At 42.2% G+C, this 23199-nt stretch overlaps 1 protein-coding gene across 1 annotated transcript; it reads left to right on the forward strand.

Annotated features, from left to right (window-relative positions):
• Positions 1-171: 171 nt before the first annotated feature.
• Positions 172-22538, forward strand: emc2 (ER membrane protein complex subunit 2). Its single transcript, XM_084557972.1, has 11 exons — positions 172-223; positions 1008-1121; positions 3064-3128; positions 4750-4835; positions 6487-6544; positions 11210-11295; positions 11531-11590; positions 14662-14743; positions 14999-15109; positions 16840-16944; positions 22037-22538. The coding sequence occupies exons 1-11, from the start codon at positions 184-186 to the stop codon at positions 22121-22123; spliced, it is 894 nt and encodes a 297-aa protein (XP_084414098.1). The 5' UTR covers positions 172-183; the 3' UTR covers positions 22124-22538.
• The last annotated feature ends 661 nt before the right edge of the window (positions 22539-23199 follow it).

Here is a 23199-nt window from a genome sequence, read left to right on the forward strand (position 1 = left end):
ATAATAATAATAATAATAATAATAATAATAATAATAATAATAATAATAAAGTAAATTTCCCTTGTGGATGATTAAAAGTCTATCTAATAATAATAATCATAATCATAATCACAACGCGTGGACCACGCCCATATCTCCCAAGTCCGTGACGTAAGCACGGCGTATGTTGTCATAGGAAAAAAGATGGCGTCGGTGTCAGAAATGTACGATGTGGGATGGGAAGGTAAGACAAAAGACAAAACTGTTTCTCCTCGAGTGTCACTAAGGCACTTTTTGTAATATTGAAGCCATTCGGCATTTCTTGTACAAGAGCATATCACAGAGTCGTGGCTGTTCCTGGCTGAAATTCTGCGCTGACAAGTCGGCATGCAAAGTGCTAACGCTAGTTAGCACGGCGTGCTAACCTGTCGGTTTTATGCATACAGTTGCTGTTACCAGCTGCATTGCCCACAAGTCAAACGAAGCTGAGAAAGGCATAAAAGCAGCGGAGGGTGATTTGTACATGTACAACGCCTGGCCGTTTAAAGGTAGCGCCCAACGCCCGTTAGCTTGTTAGCCTGAGCATGTAATGTTAGCTGTGGCTACGGCTAACTATAGCGGTTTTAGCTGACGTTAAGTTAGAGGATGAGCCAGTAAAGATCCGTAACACAGTCATAATAATATAGTTCCTTATTATAATTAATGGTGCCTCTTGTGCTCCTGGTGCTAGAGTTCCACTAACGTTTCTAACACGTCGAAACTTAATCGTAGCTTAATCATAATATATGAAATAAAGCTAAATGCATTCAAATCGTTGAATGTTAGATATAGCAGCTTATATCAATTCAATTCAGTTAATTAATTCAATATATGTATGTCCCACACAGTGCTCCCAAATCGTTGTATTACACAGTCTCAGCAGTAAAGGTCTGGAAATTGGGAGGTGGATAATGTGCAAACTGTGGTGCAGCTGTTATTGTTAATCACTGATTATTACAGTTCTCATGCATTAATATCTTTGTCCACAGAGATGAGAGACAAGCTACGCAAATGGAGAGAAGATAACTGCAGAAATAGTGAACAGATAGTGGATGTTGGTGAGGAGCTCATCGGTGACCATGCATCTAAACTGGGAGATGACAGTAAGTGTGTCAGTGTGTGTAAAACCTGTAAACTCAAAAGTAGAGAATACAGTTATTATAATGTCACTGTAGCAGGGACAACCCTACTGTTTTATTAGTGATACAGTATAGTTTCCACTTTGGATCAGAATTTAAAAACATGCTTAAAACAGGATTAAGCCTAATTGTTATTACAATACGTGGGCTCACATCATGAGATGAGATGAGATGAAATGAAATGAGCATCATGAGATATATTTAATCTAAGTGAGTGATTTTCTGCTTGGTACATTTTGTCTGTTTTTTATATATATGTATGTCTGTTTTTTATATATATGTATATATGTGGCATACATATTTTTAATCTCTGAGAGGATCTTAGGTTTCCTTTGGTGTAGAAAACAAAGTTCATAAAATCCAGAAATAGTAAAATGCTTATTTTGGGAGGGAATGAATGAAACCTCAGTTTTAATATTTTTGATTTTGTGAGGAAGAAAAAAAAAATAGGTAAAAGCAGAAAATGACCGAATTTCAAACATACAGTATTATAAGTAGCACCAGATAGTAATACTGATACCATGAAAGGTGCACGAGTAGGTATGGTCCGTTACCTAGAACTGTACTGTACTGTTGATTTCTCCAGATATCATTTTTGAAGCAGGAGTGAGATTTACAAACAGTATGATGAAGATATCCAAGGTGCCTTTGAGATATAACCGATGTGCTACATCACTCCATAAAACGTTCCCTTTTCCCCAAGTCATTATGATTCATACAATCCTTTTAAAAGAGGCGGATAAACACTTAACATGCCTTGCTTTTATTGAAACCAGCTTTAAATTGGCTGTGAAATGAGATGGCAATTATCGAAACAAGCGTTGGGATCATTAAAGTCAAGAAAAACTCGGGGCATTTGTTTGTTTTGGCACAGCCTGACAGTATTTGGGTGGAGCTGGATTTTGTTATTCTTTCCAATTAACCAGGGTTGTTCATTTGGCTGAACACATCCAGTTTGGTTGTCAAAGCTGTCTGTCTAACATGTTGTATTGATTCCATTAATTGGCTTCTGTAGCCAGGCTATTAGTCACTGTGTTATAATGTTACAGTTGACTGAAAGAAATAAACATTTCATGGTTTTATAGTGAACCACAGACTGAAACATGTTAAAGGAATGGTTGAGCTTGTTATGTTGATGGTGGTCATCATGCCGTGCTCTGAAAGGATATAAATATATTTAATACATTTACAGCCATGCATGAGATGTGTTTTATTTTAAAAAGCCAACACATTGACATTATTCAAGGTTCCTCCTTGAACAAACATCTTGGCGTGGCATTCACAGAAATGTTGAAAAAGTAACCTAAACCCAAAATCGGATTATCCTTCTCCTGTTTTTCTGATGATCTTTTCCATCTTTTCTCCACACACATTGTGTGGAAGACCTCTACTAATGAGGAATATAAATCATGGATGAGGGTGGAGGATAATATTCTGAAATCTGCCTTGTTAATAGCACACTTAAATGTAACATGATTATGAAATTGAATTGGTTTTTATTACCAACTAACTGCAGCAAATAAATAGCATGACCTTAGACAAGGGTGTTGCATGCTACGCTGTGTTTATGCTTATTAAACTGCAGTGCTGTCCAAGTTTTATATGAATGCATGTTTTTTAAAAAGCAACATTATCTTTCATGCGTGCCATAAAGAAAATAATAAATTAAGCGTTTGTGCAAATGGAACAGTCATGTGAATAAACTCTTCAGCTGCTGATGCGTGTCGTGAAAGCTTGTTTATTATGAGTAAAAAACATCTTATGCAGCTGTTGAGGAGAGAGTGCGTCAAGTGTCAAGTGTACAGTTCAATATATCATCTTTTTTTTTTACGTTACCCCAGGCAATGGACTGGAATGGAAAGGGCGTTAACACTGTCGTCTTTGTCTGTGTGTCTCTTCTGCCCAGTATGGATTATTTATGAGCAGGTGATGATCGCAGCGCTGGACTGCAGTCGGGATGACTTGGCTCTGGTAGGTTTTTACCGCGCTTCCTCACACACCCAAGAGCTTCAAAAGCAATCGCTCACTCTCTCACAGCCATTCCTACTTTGCGGTACCCGCACTGCCAAATGTGAAAATCTGATTTTTATTTGGCCAAGTGGTATTACTCTGTCTGTACTTTGGAAAAACAATTTACGGAGAGTTGGAATTAGAGGGTGTAGCAAATGAGCGGAGAAGCATGCTTCAAGTGTTAGCTGAACTTGGCCTTCATTTCTGGAGTTTTTTCCCCTTAGGATTTATTTGCCATCGTAAAGCTTCATGTGCTGTTTCTGAGTTTACGTTTAGAAATATTTATAGCTTTGAAAATGCTAAAATCTGCATGGGACGAAAAAGTTTTGGTAATTGAAATAGTTCATCTCCAAATGTGGATGTGTCAACTCCCCTGGCAAAATGAATGACTCAGCAAGTATGGGGAATGTAGAACACAGTCATTACAATTAGTTGTCTGTTGGCTGTCCTTTCATCCCTGCTGCCAGACTTTAGAAAAAAAAAAAAAAAACAGAATTGCTCTAGAATTGTACTGATGGATAGCACAAACGATCCAGGTCGCACCGCAGACTTTTCCGTCTCATTCACGATAATGCCGAATGGGGCTGTAAGCATTCCTCAACCGTTTAACTACCCTGTGTTCAAGCAAACCGTATAGAGGAGGAAGAACAAGTCACAGTGAGAATCCTTATTCCCCTTTTTATAGCAGCAAACATGCTACTATGTAACCAAGCAGCTTTCTTTCATTTATTACTTTTCTCTAACTGCTTATCATGTAGAGGGTTGCAATGGGTTGGAACTGTCCAGAGTACAGTGCTAACCACTACACCAGTGTGCCGTCCCTTTTTGTTTACTATACAAAATTATATAGTCAATATATATATATATTTGAATACATAAATGCTGATCTTCTGTGCACAGCTGGAACACTTTGTTTGGACGAGAAAGTAGTATAATAAGAACAACTAGGTGTCCGCGGTGTCTGCAGCTGGGAGTAGAATTGAGGCCAAAGAACACTTAGAGATGACCTCAGATTTCCCAAATTACAAAATTATACATTAATGTTAATTTTGCACTCACAAGCACATGATCGTGCCACTGCTAAATTAGACCCTTTAGCTTTTAACGTGTCTCATATGACTGCTGGGGCTGCAACAAACCATAATGTTTTGGGATTAACTGATTAATAATCCACCCCTCACAGGACAAGCAGTTACAGAAGATGAATGAATGATTAATAATCCATCTATTATTAAACATTAAAACTTTTGTTCAATAATTTTCTCATGACATGAAGAGCAAGTGTGTTCTTGCTTTACACATGTAGTGCAAGTGGCAAGGACTCCGCCTGCCTGCCCAGCACGGGAAATACTAGCGGGTCTTGTTTCCCACGTCAAAGCATGTAAGACAGTGACGTTTGGCCCGTTACAGTCTGTTGTTAACATTAGTTGATTGTGATTGTTTATCTGAGTCCCTAAACATTTTCAAGACGGGTGATTTGTTACAGAAAACCCTAAGTGTTTGTGTGAGATCAAGAGTTTAACACAAAGTTTAAACACCGCCATCTATAATCGGTCTCTCTCCTCTGCCCACATCCTTGCAGACCTGTCTACAGGAACTGAAGAAGCAGTTTCCAGATAGCCACAGAGTGAAGCGATTAACGGGCATGAGGCTGGAAGCTTTGGAAAGGTAAGCATTGAGTACCAAAAGCTCTAGAGAGAGAGAGAGAGAGAGAGAGAGAGAAGGAGAGAGGAGACAAAGAAGCACTGCCTCACTGTTTCGTATGGTACTTTGGGAGGCTTGGGGGTGAGAAAGTGTTAGCAGATCCTAAGTGGTTCAATGGTCAGGGTGTGTAAGTACAGTATGTGTGTGGGGTATGGCGTGTTTATATTGGATCACCAAGCATTCCTTTTGGAGAAGAGGGGAATGGAGAGAGGAACGGTTCAGTGTTGGGTAGTCCTGTGGCCCTTAAGCTTGAGTCAGGGATTCCCGGGAAGGAAGTGGTTGGATCCCACTGTTATTCTGGGGGTCCCTCAGTCGTCTCTGGTTTCTATTCCACTGTTGTTTCCTTATTTTGTTACTCCTCATCTCTCTGCGTGTTTTTCTTGTTCCCCTCCCTATTTTCAGGCTTTACTGTTCTGTTTCGGTCGCTGTACAGCGAGTGTGTCTTGGCCCTGTAAATATTGACATGTCACCACAGTCAGAATGGAGCGCTTGAGGACCAAAGATAAATAAAGGGTATTTTAGTCTGCTCTGAGCTGAAGTAAGGGTAATTTTATCTGCTTACCACCTCACTCACATCCCCCACCCAGATCACCATTGCTGGTTTATCGGTTATGTCACAGTTTATGTGATAATTGAGAGTGATTGCTTCGGCACTGTCAGATTAAATAAACGGCACACTGGGATCTAATTGGCAGCAGGCAGAGCTACACTTGAATGACACAGCTTCAAACAGTAAACCCTTTACCCTTCATACATGCACACACACACACACACACACACACACACACACACACACACACACTTGGCTCCTAAATAAATAAAGCAAATCAAAGTGGCTTGTGAGTGGTTGCCTAGTGCCATCTGAAATCTCCCAAAGTGTGGCTGAGTAATAAAGTGAATGTGAGGGGAGTATCAGTGCTGGAAGTGGGACTGCTCATTGCTAATGGGAACCAGAGTTGCTTCTGTCTGTTGCATGGTGTGGGCGGGACAGTTTCTCATCACAGAACCATGCGTTGTGCAACTAAAACGTCAGCGTTAAAAAAATTTTTTTTTAAAAGAGTTCACTGCTTGATTTGACTTGACAAGTGAAGTGCAAATGCTTCCTATTACCAGATTTCTTTACCATATGATTTAATATTTACAATTTATACGTTTTGCCTTTTAAAAGGAATCATGTGGGCTCTGTATAGTTCGAGGCACACCGTGTCGGACATTGTTGCTTCTCAGATTCATATGTATAGACGCACCCGGACCAACGATCTAGCTGCAGATCTGGACAGACATAAGAGCATCAAGGTTAAATGAACACAATCAAATTAAAATTCAATCTTCAAAACTGTGTGCTTTGTTTGTATCGATTTCATGACTCATTCTGCAGCGATATAAGCGTCTGATGATGTTGGCTGTGTGATCAGCAACCTAAACTTAAATTAATGTTTATTTCTTCCTTTAGATCCCCACTGATTTCTGTTGTGCTTCACTGTAAATACAGAGACCTGCCACGCTGTGTACAGAAACTTCATGACCTTAAACTCAGTTTGATTTCTCCACCACCTCATTTTACTGGGCTGGGACTGTATTCTAAACTGTATTTTTTCTATTTCTTTCTCTGAAGGTACGATGAGGCCAACAAGCACTACGATGCCATTCTCCAAGACGACCCCACTAATACGGTGAGACTGAAAAGCTAGGAAAGATGGGGAAAAGTCCCACTGTTTAGTGTTCTACTTTGCTTCACTTTGTGGTCTCAGCTTTTTTGGAGGGCTTTAAATCTGTCGTGGCACTTTGGTGTTAGCGGTGGGAGTTAAACTCCCCTTGGCTTCTCTGGCCTCAACCACAGTGCTGATCAGCCTATCACCCACACAACTGAAATGTGTTTAAGGGGCGGGGGCTGGAGGGTTATTCATGGTCTTAGTCAGTGGCAGACATGTTTGGTATAAGTAAAGCGTAAATAAAACTTCTGGTCTTTGAAGATGGTGATTTACTGGACCTTTTAGACCTCCACCTTGATTGAATAGGACTAAGCTCCTGTTCCACCTTCTCATTGTAAGAAGAAGGTGGAAGGTTGTTAAGTTGGTAACTCAGACAGGTCTAAAATAGCCATTACTTCTCTGATGCTCCATTCTTGCTATCTTCTCAGTTTACTATGCATCACTGAAATGACTTGCAGAAGCATGTCTAGCCAGTGTTCTGCCAATCCCACATCACCAAACCCAAACATAATGTACCTGCTGCTATTTGTTTCCACAAGGACATGTGACCTTGCAAGAGAATTCATTTTTAAAGGGTCTTCATCTGAGAGACACATCATATGTATTTGTACAAACAGATGCCTTACAGAAGCAAACTATTAATGGTTTCTTCGCCCTGATGCTCCCGATCTCGCTTGCTCTCACTGTGGCATTGGAGAAATAGCCTCCTCGTTTTAAAAGCCACAGCTACTACCACCTCACATGCTCTGTCTCACTTGCACCTCCACTTTGTCAAGTCAATCTGTTTATTTTACGCTTTTATTGCTGTTGGAAGTTTGCAAGTCGGATTGGCAAGTCAGTGTTTGAAAACGGGGACGTGACTGTTTTCATAGGCAGGTCCCCATTGTTATATTTCAAATTAAAGTAGTACTTTGGACGCAGAATATGCTTCTTTGTAAATCAAAGGGATTATATGAATGTTGAGCAGAAGGGTTTTCACATTTCAATTAGAATTGTTTATTAACTGTACACATTTATGCTGATGGTGCCTAAAACAGACGCCTAGTGTGTAGGTTCAGCAGCAATTTAATAAATCAAAATTAAAAATTTAAGTTAGAGTTCCACATCAAATGTCATCACCTTTCATTGTTTGCATGTAACTACATTTAAAGAAGCCAGAAATAAAATTATTGTTGATGGCTACTAAATTAACCACCAATGACTCGATAGAACAATTTGGCTAGCCTTAATTATTTTTACAAACTTAAGATTCAGCTTCAAGATGAAATGAGCAACAGCAGATATATAAAAAAAGCTGATTGCTGGTTTGGTAATTATTGTTGTGACAAACTAAAACTGACATCCGTATTTAACAATCTGCTTGATCCGTATAATGACGATCCTGACCCAAAACTACTGTGTGAGGTTATTAAGTTCAAAATATTGATTTATTGTGTGTAAAAATTGAACAATGATTTATAACTATATAAAGAGACCGGAGATAAGAGAGAGAATGGATAAAACCACAGGAAAGATAAAACATTTCATGAGAGCTTTGTTGGCATCCGAGTTTAACAAATTCTGGTATTTCCCCCAACTGGGATCAGGTCCATTGTGGACCCTGTGGCTGCATTGAATATTCTGAAAAGACTGTGTCCCAGTCATGCTGTCCAAGTCAAGATTGATGTGAAAGCCGTAAATCAAATTATTTTCTTGTACAAAATGGCTGCAACAAATGTATGCTCTGTAATTGGCATGGCAAATTGCTTTACATTTATCCACTGCTTTGACAGTGGGAGTTGTAAATTCAGTGCATCCCGGGACACCTCCCTGACATGGCACAGATCTTATGCGGATTGCAGGGACGTCCTCGGAAAGGGAATGGTCCGTTTCCTGGTTTCTGCAAGGCTGGATACTGACACCCTTGCAAGCGTATGCTGTCAGTCAAACCTGGGACTGGGAATGGAACAGAACACACAAATATGTCCTCTGTCCCTGGGATTTTAACCTTAAACCTCTTTCCCACAGTCCTCAATGGGCGTAGTGATGAAAGGTGGAGTGATCATATTAGGTCACCTGTCTTTGGGTGAGGACAGTGTCCTCCCTAAATGTCCTCCTGTATTCTCCGTAGACTCAGGCAGGGATGGGCCTAAGAAATGGCGGAAAATTGGCGACCACAAAGAAGACTTGCAAGGCATCCCGGCATGCAAAGCAGAGATTGGAAACTGAGCTGTTGTAATTATAGGCTGTGGAATAGATGTGGTACCCATTAACCAAAATTGTTGAATCAACAAAAATTGCTCAAGGTTTTTTTTTTTTTTTTTTTTTTTGCCATGGCGCTGTCCAAAAAATGTTTCAAACTCTTAGCCCTTCCATTGCTTGCAATGTTCCAATACCTACAGCAATGAGCTGGCAAAATTTTTGTCTGTGTGCGTAAATGCAATCTTTCCACCTTTTTAGATTATGTGGTGCCCACAACATTTACATAGAAGGATGGCTCAGTTAATATTTGTTTAAGTGGACTCTATGATTATGTTAATATTAAATTCCAGCGCTCTCATTCCACCCTAATTGTTCAATATAAAAAGCTTGTATTTCTTAAATGTGCCCGCAAGGTCACGTGGACGACTCCTGAGGTTGACCCGCAATCATATGCGATTACAAATTCACTGTAGGACAAGAGTATATTTGTGTGGGACAAGTGATTTGAAATTTAAAGCCTCAATTAAGAATTAGTTGACCACGTACAAATGTTTAGTTTTTAAAAATAATGGCAGTGCTAGACTTACTGATTAAACTTAATACATTGTGGTAACATCTTAATTGAAGACGCACACATTCGGCCGGTACACGTGTAAACAAACCTTCAAGAAAGAAATCATAGAGAAATGAATGTCTGTCTAGACTTTTATTACGTTCTTTCTCTTCTCTTCCCTTTTTTTTTCAATTACGTGCAGTGCGCTAGGTGTGCCACCCTTCTAGCAATGTTTCTTATTATAAAGGGAGATTGCGGTAGGTCGACACGTACAGCCAGGGGCGATGTAAATAATCCACTTCTCACTCCTAAGGTCTCCTGAGAGCGCTAATTAAAAAAGAATCACGACAACAGAGGGATCAGAGCCACTGCCAGCTTTTTCTGGATCATTAGTAAGAGAAAGGAGGAGAGAGAGGAGTGGTTTGGAATTGCTTCTCGTTTAATAAAGTGCCGTGTGACTCTTCTGGGCTACCAACTTCCATATGTTCCTTTGAGCCCAAAGTGGTTCCGAATCGGGGGGGGGGGGGGGGGGGAGTGAGTGTGGTGGTGATGGTGGGAGCGCACAAGTGCAAATATCCACATTCACCATCATTGTAGTGTTCGTTGTATGAGTTTTTAAAATTTTTGTTTAATTCCCCCGTTTGTTATAGGATGAGGAAAGATCTCACATGCTTGTAATTTAGTCTGAAGTAAATATAAATTCTTGAATTTGACATAGCATTGAAATACACCAGATGTCAAATTAACTGATCTTTATTTTATTGTCAGGGGACATTAAAGACAAATTAGTTGATTTACCATTCACTGTTCCTTGTTGCTTGATGCATTTATTATGTATTTTAATCATCTTCCATCAATTTGCCCCTTAAACCACTGTACTAAAAATAAACAGTTTGGGAACAAAGCACATTGTGATATAGGTTGAAATCCTTTTTATGTAGATGTCAACCTATTGCCTGCATGCTTTTTCTTTCTTTGCGAGGCCAAAATATTGCTTGTCACTTGAGGCTGCAGTCTCCCAGCAGGTCTCTGTCCCGACTTGATGAAGTGGAGTTCTTGGGATGGCAGTGTCAGAGGAGGCCCAAATTTACAGCCCCCTAGACGTGACTCATACACAGCCCTCAATGACTCTGGTTATGAGTATAGGAGAGGAAGCCCCACTCAATCAAGTGCCAGTCCATAAATAAAATAGGCTGTGGCAGGGCGGTGCACTCTTAATGGAGCAGCAGCCTCCTGTTAAGGTTTTCGCTTATTATCAAAAGAAGGAGAGGGGGGGTGGGGGGTCGTGGGGAGTCAAACATTTGGAAAAGTCAGAGCAGTAGGAGTAATACTTTCTAACTCAGATTGATGAGAATCTAATCCACCTTAAGGTCAGTTCGACATCAAAACGTAGCGGAAAGCAATTTTCAGCTGATGTAAGTCGGGCTGGTGCAGCGCTCGATGCGTGCCGTGCCTGCAGGAAGACAGGCGTTGGGGTTTTGGGGGAGTGTGCCATTTTCCCCACTTGGTTAGGGGATGACTCACCACTTTATCTCAGCCACAGAGCTCATTCCAACTTTCAAACACTGACTCATAATGCGCGTCCATCTCCTGTTGGACACGGCCAATTATATCCTGATAGATTCATGTACGTCTCACAATAGTACAAATTTACGTCACAAAGCTAACTTTGTTGTTTAAGTGTTGTTTGTGTCTGCATGGCTGTTTGTAATGCGCCAAAGTCCTGCTTCCTCAGAAAATTATTCAGTGTTCTAGTATAAGTTTAAGAAGGATTGTGGCTCACTGAAAAGACACTTAAACTCACAACTCTTACACTCACTCATGCTCTTTACCCCCTCAGACAAACACTTGAGAAGCTGAGTCCCTAATCCTGTTTACTCTCTTCTCTACAGGCAGCGAGGAAGCGCAAAATCTCCATACTGAAGGCCCAGGGGAAGAGTGCCGAAGCCATCCGGGAGCTCAATGAGTATCTGGAGCAGTGAGTGTTTCTACAAGGAGGGGAGAGGGTCAGGCTCCCCCTCCTCTTCATTTCCCCTGGCTTTTATTTTAATTAAAAATGAGTCTACTTTCAATAGAGCTGGCACAACTCGAGCATGAAATGCCAACAAACTCTTTCTCCTGCCTTGAGAGTTGCACAACTGTCATTATTGTAATTGTAATAAGCGAAGATGTTCTTACTTTCATCCATTCATTCATTCATTTTGTCTTCACAGATTTGTGGGAGACCAAGAAGCGTGGCATGAGTTGTCGGAGCTCTACATCAACGAACATGAGTAAATACACTTTCCTAATTTAAGCCACAGTATTACTGTGAGTTTTATCAAAATCCTGCTCGTCAAGCTTTTTAAAATTTATACTTTGATAAATGGTTGAGTCACTATTTTGTATCCACGCATCAGTTTTTCTTCTTTTCCTTCCTCTGTTCACTACACAGCTTTGAATAGCTCGCATTCTTTGTGGTTTTACTCTGACCCACCTTTGCAACTACAAACCATTTAAGCCAATCGATAATTCATGCGAGACATTTTCGCCATCTGTAATGGATAAACTGAAGCTTCGTTTTACACGGCTGCAGCGCAAAATAAGCTCTTTTTCTCATTACAAGGATTATCTAAGAAGTATTTGGCAGCACGGATTTCAAAATTGCAACGGCACAGCATCTTCATTTTCATCATAGTGTGGAAACAAATGAACAGGGATCAGTTCCAGACATCCTGCGTAGAAAAATACAAACATTCTGAGAATGCTTGGGATGTATCTGTCACTTCAGCGCCAGACTGATGGCTTGATCTCTCGCAAGCCGCTGGATGGCCACAATGGAGGGCGTTGAGATGCCTAACTCAGCCAGGGGTCTGAATGGAGCCCTGTCCATGTTTGTCACATAAGAGTAGTTTAATAGGATTGCAGTCTTAAACCCCCTCCCCTGCATATGAGAGTAGAAAGACTCCATGGCCTCCCACTGATATCTCTCAGTTGCCAGGGAGAACTGCCAGACAGACAAGACCATAGTAAGAAAAAAAATCATTTTGTTTGTGTCTCTTATTATACATCCTCAATTATCTGGGGCTCAGAAGTTAGTGGAGCAGTATCTGAAGTCAAACTATGTTTTTTTTTTTTGTATTCGTATGGATGTATTTATGTGTGTGTGGGCACACTTGACTCTGTGGTTGCTCCGGTATGAAGGCAGTGGCAGCAGGAATGTGTAGCACGGTGAGAAGGCTACTTATTGGATATTTCATGCTTTTGTCTGGGAGGCTTTATTGCTGTAGTGGCCAGAGGAAATCCAAGGGTGAGCGGATTATCTCCCAGCTTATCCCAACACTTCTAATATCACACCATTCACTCCCACAGCCCCTTATCTACAGGCGTGTCAATTTCTTTTCTTTATTTTGGGTTACAAACTCCCTGTTTCCCCTCCTCCTCCTCTTCCGGATAGCCAGGCATTATCACCTCTCTTTTCCAGGGGAATAGAGCGGGAGGCAGAGAGAGAGAACACTTGCCGTGAAATTCCCAGGAGAAGGTGGTGGCACTTTCATTTCCCCCCAGCCAGAGAAAACAGAGGTTGATGGAGAAGCGGGCAAGAGAAATAAACTCTCCTCCCCTCACTGCGCAACACCCTGGAAGCTAAAAATAAACAAAGCAGTGTGTCTCTGCCTTGCCGTTGTTAGGTTTGTACCAGGCATCAGCATTAACACATTAAGAGCGTAATTAATAGCCCCTGAGTTGACACTGTTAAAACAATCCTTATGCCAGCGATGTTTAGACAGGAGCTTATTTTCTTCTGTTTGCAAGTATTGCACAGAGCCACTGTTGGAATCTGCTGCTGGCTCTCTTTCTGACCCAAACTATGAGACTGTTCAACAAAATTGGACTGGTCATTCAAAATTGCAGGATAAATAGTAATATTTTTTTTAAACATACTTTGCCCAGTCTGAATCCATTTTTGTCTTATACACAGTCAGAATGTGGTATTAAAATGGGGGAGAGCCACTGCTGATGGTTTTACAAACCTCCAAAAGAAACAAACGCGATTCTTACAGTCTCGCACACGATGGTGACTACAGCGAGCTTAGGAGCTGCCATGGAGGGCGGCTTGGCGGTGGCAGGGTTAGATGGCCTAGAGGAAGAGTAGAAGAGGTAAGGTTCTGGCTCCGGTACAAGATTTTGGTTGATGGCTGATGGAGCGGGCTCTGTTGCAGGCCACGGCCGCTGCACTAGCACATCTGAAAGTCTTTATGGAGAGGAAGTGGTAATTGTAAGCAGCCCCCAACCTCCCAAGCCCTCTGATCTCCCCCCTCTACTCAACCCCTTCCCACTGTTTATTTCTTTCTTTCTTTCTGTGTCCCCACCTTCCTTTCCCTCGCATGCTGTTAATCTCTCAGCTAGTTACCATGGCGGAGTAGACTGATAAGTTCTTCGTGTACTGGCAGGCAACATTGAGACATTTTCTGCAAAATCTCTGCATCTCAGCGTTGCCCTAATTTCTCACGAGCAGTGAAAACAAAACTATGTATCCAGGAGTAAAAGCCTTTTTAAACAAGCCGTTTTTCTTTCTTTCTTTTCTTCTTCTTCTTCTTCTTCTACTGACTAAAAACGGCTGCCAAATCATAAAGCTGTAAAAGTCAATTAAAGAATGTCATTGTTTGAAGAAATAAATAAATTCAAAACACTTTCATTCAGTCTGAAAGTGTGCATAGATTGCTAGTGTAGCCCTGTTTTCTGTTTATAGCCTGCTTCTGCTTTGGTCTGTGTTGCATTTTGTTAGGTGTACAGACGTTTTATGGCGTTGTGTTAAGTGATATACTGTATCTTAGCTCGTCTTGGCCTGGTCCTGTGAAGGGAAAACTGTGTATTAGAAGTGGAGTGGCAGCAGATTAGTGTGAGGTCAACAGCTCAGCAGTCTGCTGCTGAGAAGTGATCTCATCTGAGTATAGGCACAGTGTGCCAGCTCTTACTGTAGTGCTGACCTCAGGAAGGTAGTTAACTACACATTAAAGGCAGAAAAAACACACAGACGGACAAGATTGATCCTCGGTGTCCCCAAAGGAGGGAGAATCACCACACTAGATGTGCTTTTACCTTTGCCAGCTGTCTGGACTGAGTTCCTTTTACTCTAAGCCTGTAAATAAACTTTATGACATCTGGTGAATCTTAACACATTTCAGCTACGTACATTATAAGTCTGTCACTTGTAAACTGACCTGAACCCCATGCAGTCTCAATTGAGATTTATACCTGTAAATTTATTGGCCATAGATGTTGTGCTTCACAGTTGAGCAAGCTAAAAGATGACGCGTCCACAGCTGTATCAATTGGCTCTGTGTTTTTCTTGTCATTTCCACAGCTATGGAAAAGCAGCGTTTTGTCTGGAGGAGTTGATGATGACCAATCCTCACAATCACTTGTACTGTGAGCAGTACGCTGAGGTAGGTACCCACCTGGATGTCCGTCATCAAGCACGGGGGCAAGCTGTGGCATTTATGTTAGCCCTCTGTGAATGATGCCTCTTTATAACTCTGAGAGACACCGACACGCACTTAAGGTCATCGGGAATATACTGTCGATCATGAAAGATGTTTACACCGGGTGGTCATCTAATGCTTATTCAGATGTCATGCTGTCATTGCTTAAACTGCCCTTTAGCCCAGCTTATTGGCCGTGTTTAATGTCTCCTCACACAGGTGAAGTACACTCAAGGAGGGCTGGAAAATCTGGAGCTGTCCAGAAAATATTTTGCTCAGGCGCTGAGGCTGAACAACCGGAATATGAGAGCATTGTTTGGTCTGTACATGGTGAGTACTGCTTCGCATGAAGAGAAAGTGAGGTAAGAGGAGAAGGAGAGAAAGAAAAACAACAAAACAGTAGAACCTTTTTTGTAACCCTGTGGTTTGTCAAGGTTGAGGCTGGCCACAGAGTGGGTCAAGTAAGACTGTACTGTGTGTGTGTGAGTGTGATTTTTGGTGGGGGAGCGAATAAGGGGCTCCTTGACAGGTCAGCTCACTGCTGACTCAGACGGTGAACTCCAGCATTGCAAAAGTCTGTCCCTCTGGAGTTCTTTATTTTAGTAATAATACCCCTCTGGTAAGGCATTTTTATGTTTATGACTTAAATAAATAATGTTCGTGGATTCAAAAAAAAAAGAAAAGCACAGAAGAGAGAGCACTACAACAGCCTTGAGTATTTTCTCACTGGCAAATTATCCAACCAGCTGCTGGTTTGTTTGTAGTTTTGGCGGCAAAGGGCTTTCATCTACTTTTTCTTTTAAACAGGATGTTGTCTGCAAGTGCTAGTGCATCAAATGTAAGGGAGACCTGACATAAAAACACAAACGCAGTGGCACGGGGGATGAAAAATGCAAAGGGGAAGCACATTTACACAGAGAGACTTAGTGTTTTCCTCTGTAGTGCACTGGATTTCTTCAGGTACTCCAAACACCCCATACTCTCTGCAACCTCACAGAGGAGGTGTGGGCAGCAAGTACAGGCGGAGCAGGGCAGGGTCAAACCCAAGACAGTTTGCTTCTGTTTACTTTCAAGTTTGCCCGGAGACAGAGCAGGCCAGCTTTTTAACAAGTTATCCACGGACACTTTGGTCTTTGATGGATACGTCAGGTGGGAGTGTATTCTTCGTAGGTCACAAATCAGTCGTGGAGAGTGTTGTGCAGATTGTCAGCTAGTCTCGCTGGTCCAAACCTTGACAGGTGCAAGAAGTTCAGCGAAAGGGCAGGCAACTTTCACCATCTCACACCGCCTGAGTCAGTGTGACAGAAGTCCTGGTAGCACTGACCACAGCTGGGATGTGGGTAAGTTACTGACAACACTTGCGTGGGGATTCCCCTCCATAATGGAGCTCACTGTTATTCGGGGATAGCCAGTCTGGGTTGACATCATCTAAATTGAGGTTTCTCTTGAGGTAAAAAAAATAGAAATAAAGAAAATGCTTACTGAAAAACACAGGAGCCAAACCATATTATAGAAAAAACAGGGCCAGGTTGATTGGTGTGTAGTTAAAGTTTCAGCACACTGGTGGGGAGGGCTTTGAAGTGCAGGCAGGGTAAGCCCTCTGGGGTTTGCTGCGTGGAGATGATGGCAGGAACATGGGAAAGACATGGGATTTGTGGTTCGGAGTGGAGCTGTCGGGGCAGGCAGAGACCGTGATTCACATGGCGTTCCTCTCACTGCACGTTGGGCTTTTTTTTTTTTCGGAACATACAAGGCCCTTTCATCGCCGGGAATCGATGGTGTTGGAGAAATTAGGCCCCGTTAAGTGACAATTTACGTATGAAGCATTAAAACACTCACTTTTTCCTCCCCATAAATGATTTCCCCTGTGTCATCAGGCCAAGGTCTGTTTTTTCTTTTCATTCTGCCACAATGACTAGTGGAGTGGTAGATGGTAAGAGTGGTTGCACATTCATCTCAATTACGCTTTTATTGCTGTTTCACCAAGTTTTGATATAAGAACACCCCTTCCCCCTGTTCTCTCCTTTGCCTCTTCCTCCCATTTTCTATTTTTCCTCCAGTCTGCAAGTCACATCGCTGCCAGTCCTAAAGTTAGTGCCAAGGTGAAGAAGGACAATATGAAGTATGCTGCTTGGGCTGCCACTCAAATAAACAGAGCCTATAAGGTGAGTCACAAATTGATTTTAATTAGGCGTGATGTAGGAGCACGTTGCTTTACTACATTTACTCCCCCCCCCCCCCGCTTCACTCCTCGCTCCACCAGACACATAAAACCACCCCTCAGACTTTTCTGTTGTCTTTTAGCTTTCATTGGGTGTTTGCACACAATATCCAGACATCCTGAAAATCCCCCTCATTTGCATAGTTTGTGAAAAATATTCACCACCAAATGACCCCTGAATGCACAGCAGCCCCTGAAGCATGCCTCGCAGTATTGACTTGCAGTGTCGGTATTCACCAGTGTCTTCAGTGTGTCTGGGTACACTTACTGTTAATGTGTTGACTTAAGGCCACAACGTCTGCTAAGACTTATCCCACAAACTGGCTTCACAGATGAGCTTCTCGCGGAGCCACAAGCAGATTCTCAGAGGAATCACGCTAAACTTCAGCAGAGAGTTGTGTCATTCAGCCCTCCTTTCCGAAGTGGGATATAATTAAATTCGCAAGCCTAATTATATATTTTACTCTTATTTCTTGAATTGCAGTGTTTCCTAACTAGCTGCACATTTAATATTAAATCAACAAATTCAATCTTCCCAGAGAGGCATCCCTGAAATTAAATCTGCGAAACAATTTGTGCCCATTAGAGGGTTCTGTGAGAAGTATGTATTTTGAATCAGACTTATTACCGTAGAGGGCAAAGAAGGAAGATAAATGATGGACGTGCACGTGTGCAGATGTGTGTTAGCATTTATAGTATTTGCGCGTATGCACATAAAACAAGCAGGGGGAAAAAGTGAAGAGCTAGGCAGATGGTATCACTAAAACGTTTTCTGCGGTTGTCATAGCAGCCTAAGTATGAAAGCATATTTAAAAGAAATCTCATTTGCCATGCGGGCCATATGTGTTGCTTATTTGGGTATCAACAATTAACTGTAATAAGTGGTTCTTTGCTCAGTTTGTGTGGGTCCCGTTGAGAGAGAGGCTCCCTGCTGAGCCTCTAAAGACCTCGTCTCACCACACTCGACTCTCTTCGCCTTGCAGGCGCATTTCACATGTTGAGCACCGAGGCAAGTCTGATGGCTCTGCTGGAAAAAGCGTGCATGTAAGAGACATCATAGTGAACGCCTGGAGCTGTTGCAGGAGTGCCACGGAGGAGCTCTAAGCTTTTACTTGTTTCTTTAGGTTTGAATGAACATGGAAAGAACCATCTTCACTAAGTGGTGCGGCTTGTTTTGCTTAGGTTAGCACTTGCTGAAATAGATCTTCTTGATATATTGAAAAATGTTGAGGTTGTTTGGTCACCACAATTAGTCAGATGTTTCCATTGATGTCAAGTCCACACTACTCATCACTTAGACCAGTATGCTTTCTGACCATACCTCACTGTCTTCGAAAAGCTTTGATCACCACAGGGGGCAAGATGGATATCCCAAACCTTCTTCAACTTTGCATCGTAAATCTGAGGCCTATAACAGTGAGAAGCCCCATGTAAAAAATAAATAAACAGATAGATAGATAAAATCATATTTGGAAAGAATTTGGCATTCCAAGTCTCCAATGTCCAAATATCCAACGAAAAATAACATTACTGTGGTACTTCATCTGAAAGCGGTTACAGGAGTTAGACAGTAGCATAACCAGTAGTGTAGCACATGTTTCCCTCGCTTAAATATTTTCTTTATTGCCAAGGGGGTGTGGGAGAGGGTTTACCCACAGACAGGGAACACATCTGTGTTTAGTGAGGTTGACTGTAATGAATCAAATAGCTTGTTTGGTACCAAACACTGTCTTACATAAGTCTTAAACCGTTCAGAGTATTTTTCTTACTGTGAGTTGAACTGTCATAGATTTCACTCATCAGTTTAATAGTAAAAGCAGTTCCAAACCTTTATTTTTTTATACCAATCATACATGCTATTTTTATTTTAATAGCTTAACAAGATGTACTCGTTTTCACACACCCTGGATAATTTCCAGACCTGATTCCATGGACATGTTGTCCATTTACAGGTGTAGTGGACATAGGAGATGGTCACTGTCAGAGGCAAATACCATTGATGTTTTAGATGAGGCATGGTCAACTGGGTCAGATGTGCAGGAGGAGGACTCATCCATAACGTAATCAATACTACATATATTTGGATGTATCTGCAGTATCAACAGTATACAGGGAAGCAGAAAGGAGTCCTCGGCAGCTACACTGCTCTGTTGTTTTTGTATTAGAGACCTGGCAGCATACGGTCCATTTAATGTCCAGTCCGACTAATTTGGACATTTGCGCTCACACATACAGCTCTTCGGGGCGATGCCCGGAAAATCTCAGGGCTGCCGTCCATGTGTGGAATGAATGCACCGCTTCAGTTGCACAAAATATAACAAGGTGAAGTACTAGCTACTCTTAAAGGCCACTGGACAAGTGTCAAAAAGCTAGATCACATGTGGGGTTGACAATAATGAGACACCCCAGTCAGTCGCACCTTTGTCCTTCAGGGAACACCTTTGCTTCTACTTTGCTCTACAGCTTCTTGTATCTGCTTCCAGTAGTTGCTTTATAGTCATGGGGTCCTAAATGGCACAGCACTTATATACAGTACGTTATTGATACTCAAAGTGCTTCACAGTGTTTCTCATTTCTCACCTAGAGTTAGGAGAGTTTGACAATGATTTTCATTCACACAACAAGGACTGTGTGCTGCCATGCCATTGGGAGCAATTTTGGGTTCCTTGTCTTGCCTTCTTTGCTCTTTGACATGTGGAAAGGCTGGGAGTTGAACTTCCAACCTTGCAATCAATGGACTACCTGCTCTACCAGCTCATCCAGAGCAACCCATTGCACTGACATTCCAACTCAGCTGTGTGTGTGTGTGTGTGCATAAATGGCAGATGTATGCATACCTGGCATCAAGCATGCAAGTGCTTCTAGATGTTGTGGGTTTTTTTGTTGCTCTGTGAGACAAGTTAAATGACTAAGTGTGAGGTTGCCTCCTTTATTTCTTCGCTCTCACCTCCAGTCAAATGACTTCTGAGATCTTTAAAAGTGAACGGTGGTGTGGGCCTCATTCGGACAGCTGCAGGCTGCTGTGGGCTTGTGCTAGCTGATTGATGGCCCCTTTAAAGTGTTGCTCGTGTCAGTCGTCCACTTTTATTAGGCTCCGGTACCTGGTGATTGTCATACCTCAGAATAAGAAAAAGGTGGGCAGGTGAGAGCAAGTGGGAGCAGACGTCGGCGAGAGGTCACGACTGACTGGGGGCCCCTTTAAAAAAAAAAAAAAAAAAGTAATTACCTTGGTGGGGTCGGCTGACATGTAAAAGACCTAGAGATGTGTGGGTTGTTGGTGCAGGGGTCTTTAAAGCACTACTTCATGGCCTGCCCTCCTGCCCTAACTCTCCAAACAAATTCTCTGATTAGCTCCTCTGTCACGGACCACATGCTCCCACTGCGTCATGACTCTATTATCAGATGCTCTAAATAGATATGTAGCTGTCTGGTCTGCTCCCACTGTTGTAGAGCAGGGCATGAGTTAATGTGGTGGCCTCACCTCGGGCTGAGGAGATAATTGACTACCGGGCTCGGGGTAATGCCGCATTAGGCAGCAAAGCAATGAAATGCACTGATCATTATAGCTACCCCACACACGCCCTAAATCTAGAAGAATGACTCACCCTTGGAAATTACATAGCCAATTGTACACCTTAGCCAGCTGCCCGCTCTAAGTTGGAGTTTGGCAAAAGAGGAAGGAAAAAACTTTTTGCCGTGGAAATGCGGCATGGGCTTGGTGAAGGCTACAGTTGGTTCCTGTTTGGAGAGGCTGTGGTCAGGACCAAAGGTTGAAAGAAGAAATGTGTCACAGCAATGAAAACCGGCCTTTGTGTTGAGCGTAGGATTGGGCATTGTCCATTTTATTATTCCACAAACAGAACGTCTGGACTGTCTGTAAATTTGGAAAAGGTGCCACATTTGATCAGCTTGAACTCTTACAGCCGGCCGTGCGTGCGTTTCAGATATTGAAGTTATTAACAGTGTGTAGGTGTGTTCATGTGCTTCGGTCTGGTGTGCAGTGCACACTCTCAAGGCTCATCTCTCGCCTTGGAGGACATGCAGACTTTGCTATGTTGTCCAGAGGCAGCATTGTCGTGTATATGAAATGGTACCCTTGGAGTAATGGTGTTTTCGTAATGACTTCCTTGAAAGACCCTGCAAGGCCAGTGTCTCCTGATTGTTCTTTTCGTCTGTGACGTTGGTGTTGGTGACATTTCAGCAGTAGTACCTTTCTCTGTCTGTCACAATGCCTTTTAAGGTACCTACACTAGTAGCCTCCAAAGTCATAGCACATGGCTGACATACATCAGCGTAGTAGCCTTCAGAAATTTAGAATCTGATGGAAATTCAGTTTACCGCTTTAAATTCTTTCATAGAGATTTATTTATAAATGTGGGTCATGACGTGACGTTAATTGGACAGGCCCCCTCTATTCCTGATCCACACCCAAGGTGGAGGAAGTCATCTTTCCCTTTTGGTGTTTTTGTTTCGAGGGGATGCCTTGTCTTTAGCAAAGTTAAATTGGGTAGAAAAAGTGACTGAGCCACATGAGTAGTCTTGCACAAGTGTGTGGATTATTATTTGCGGCACTTCCTGCGAAACCCTGTGGACTCAGTGCAAAAAATTAGAGTGGGGTGTTATGTACTCCTATACTAGAGGCCATGGAAGTGGACTAATGTGGGCGTCCTGTCTTCAAGCTCACGCAAAACAAAATTGGCACTTACGCAACAGTTGAGGAAAAGCCCTCTGCTTAGAGTTTTCTTTTTTTACTTTGCATGGCCTATTTGCCATTTCTATCTAATGACCACTGTTGTCTCTTATTTCAGCTTCTAGCTTTTCACATTCCAAACAGGGACGTGGATGTTTTTGCTCAGTTGGTGAAGCGTGCTACAGGGGTGAAGGAGGCTATCGCTGGCTCAGTGGGGCTGTTTTAGTATGTTTGGCTCTCCATTACTTCAGTTGGCAGAGGCATCTAATGAGCTGATGTTCCCTTTCCCCCCCTTTTCTTCTCTCTTTCTCCCTCTGTACCTCTCACCTTCCTTTCCAATATGCAGATGGCTGGCCGAGGCACCAAGGAGAACAAATGTTCCATGAAGGCGGTGGAGGAGATGCTTGAGTCCATGCAGATCACCATGTCCTAGATGCCCTCGTCCACACCTTTATCCCTCCCCCTTGTTCACTTGGAGCAACATGTGCAGCTCAGACAGCTTTGCTATAGACCCGGGTGTTTAAAAGTTTTTTTTTTTTACTATTATTATTTTTTTTTAACTCTCTAATGTTTGATTTCTGTAATCGATATAATTTTGACGTGGACTATAAAAGACATCCTTCCCATCCAGGACATACAACAGTTAAATCCACATACACTCTGCATCCAGGGTTCATTTAGGTATAGCTTGATCTAATATCACTACTTACCACATCCACGCTATGACCACGTGACCAGAAAAGATAATAAGCTGTACAGTAAATGCTATTTATAAAGACACTGTGGAGATCCCAACTGTCTGCAACGACGTCTTCTACTGTATGTAAATTAAACTTTCTTGTCTAATACACTAGTCGTATTTTTCTTTTGTCTAACCCGTTAAAATGTCTTCATGAAAGTTGGACTCATTGTTGAGTTTATATTAAATGTTCTTCTGGGGTGTTTGTGGCAGCTGGAGAGCAGTGTTTATAGTTTATATGACGGGTAAGAAAGACCTTTGTCATTGTGAAAGCAGGGCCACAAAAAGAGTCCTTCCAAGTTCCAGCATTTCAATTCAATTCAATTCACCCTGAAGAACACCACTGTCATTTCAGCTTAGCGATTAACGCGCCACAAGTTGGAAAGAGGAAAACAGAAATGTATTCATGAACCTGGGAATGTCGATGACAGGCGGCGAGGAAAGACAACTCGGTGCCGTCAGAGGCTTTCCACTGGTGTCAGAGCAGCACACTCGGTTCACTCGGTCCTGTAATTGTTGAGTCCGACTCGATCCAAATGATCATCTTAAGCCGCCGTTCACCCGTGCAGGGTCAGCTGTAACTTTCATTTCTTTTGTTTATTAAGTCACGGCAATTATCCCATAATTCCAGTCCTCGGCTGACGGAAAACTTGAGTGTTGAGTTTATGGCCGATTTTGGACCGGCTTTTAAATCGAGAGAGAGGTCACTAGTCCAGAGCGGGGAGTTCTCAAAGCCATATTCTCAAGTTGTTTAATGCTTTGGCCTCGGT

Source organism: Chelon labrosus (genome assembly GCF_963514085.1).
Source record: "Chelon labrosus genome assembly, chromosome: 12".
NCBI lineage: Eukaryota > Metazoa > Chordata > Actinopteri > Mugiliformes > Mugilidae > Chelon > Chelon labrosus.

Bases quoted from the DNA above. Each gene is read 5' to 3' on its own strand.
- emc2 (XM_084557972.1), top strand. From the start codon at position 184: ATGGCGTCGGTGTCAGAAATGTACGATGTGGGATGGGAAG. The intron at 4,836-6,486 runs GTAAGCATTGAG...CTTTCTCTGAAG, and splicing joins AGGCTGGAAGCTTTGGAAAG to GTACGATGAGGCCAACAAGC. The intron at 14,744-14,998 runs GTAGGTACCCAC...CTCCTCACACAG, and splicing joins ACTGTGAGCAGTACGCTGAG to GTGAAGTACACTCAAGGAGG.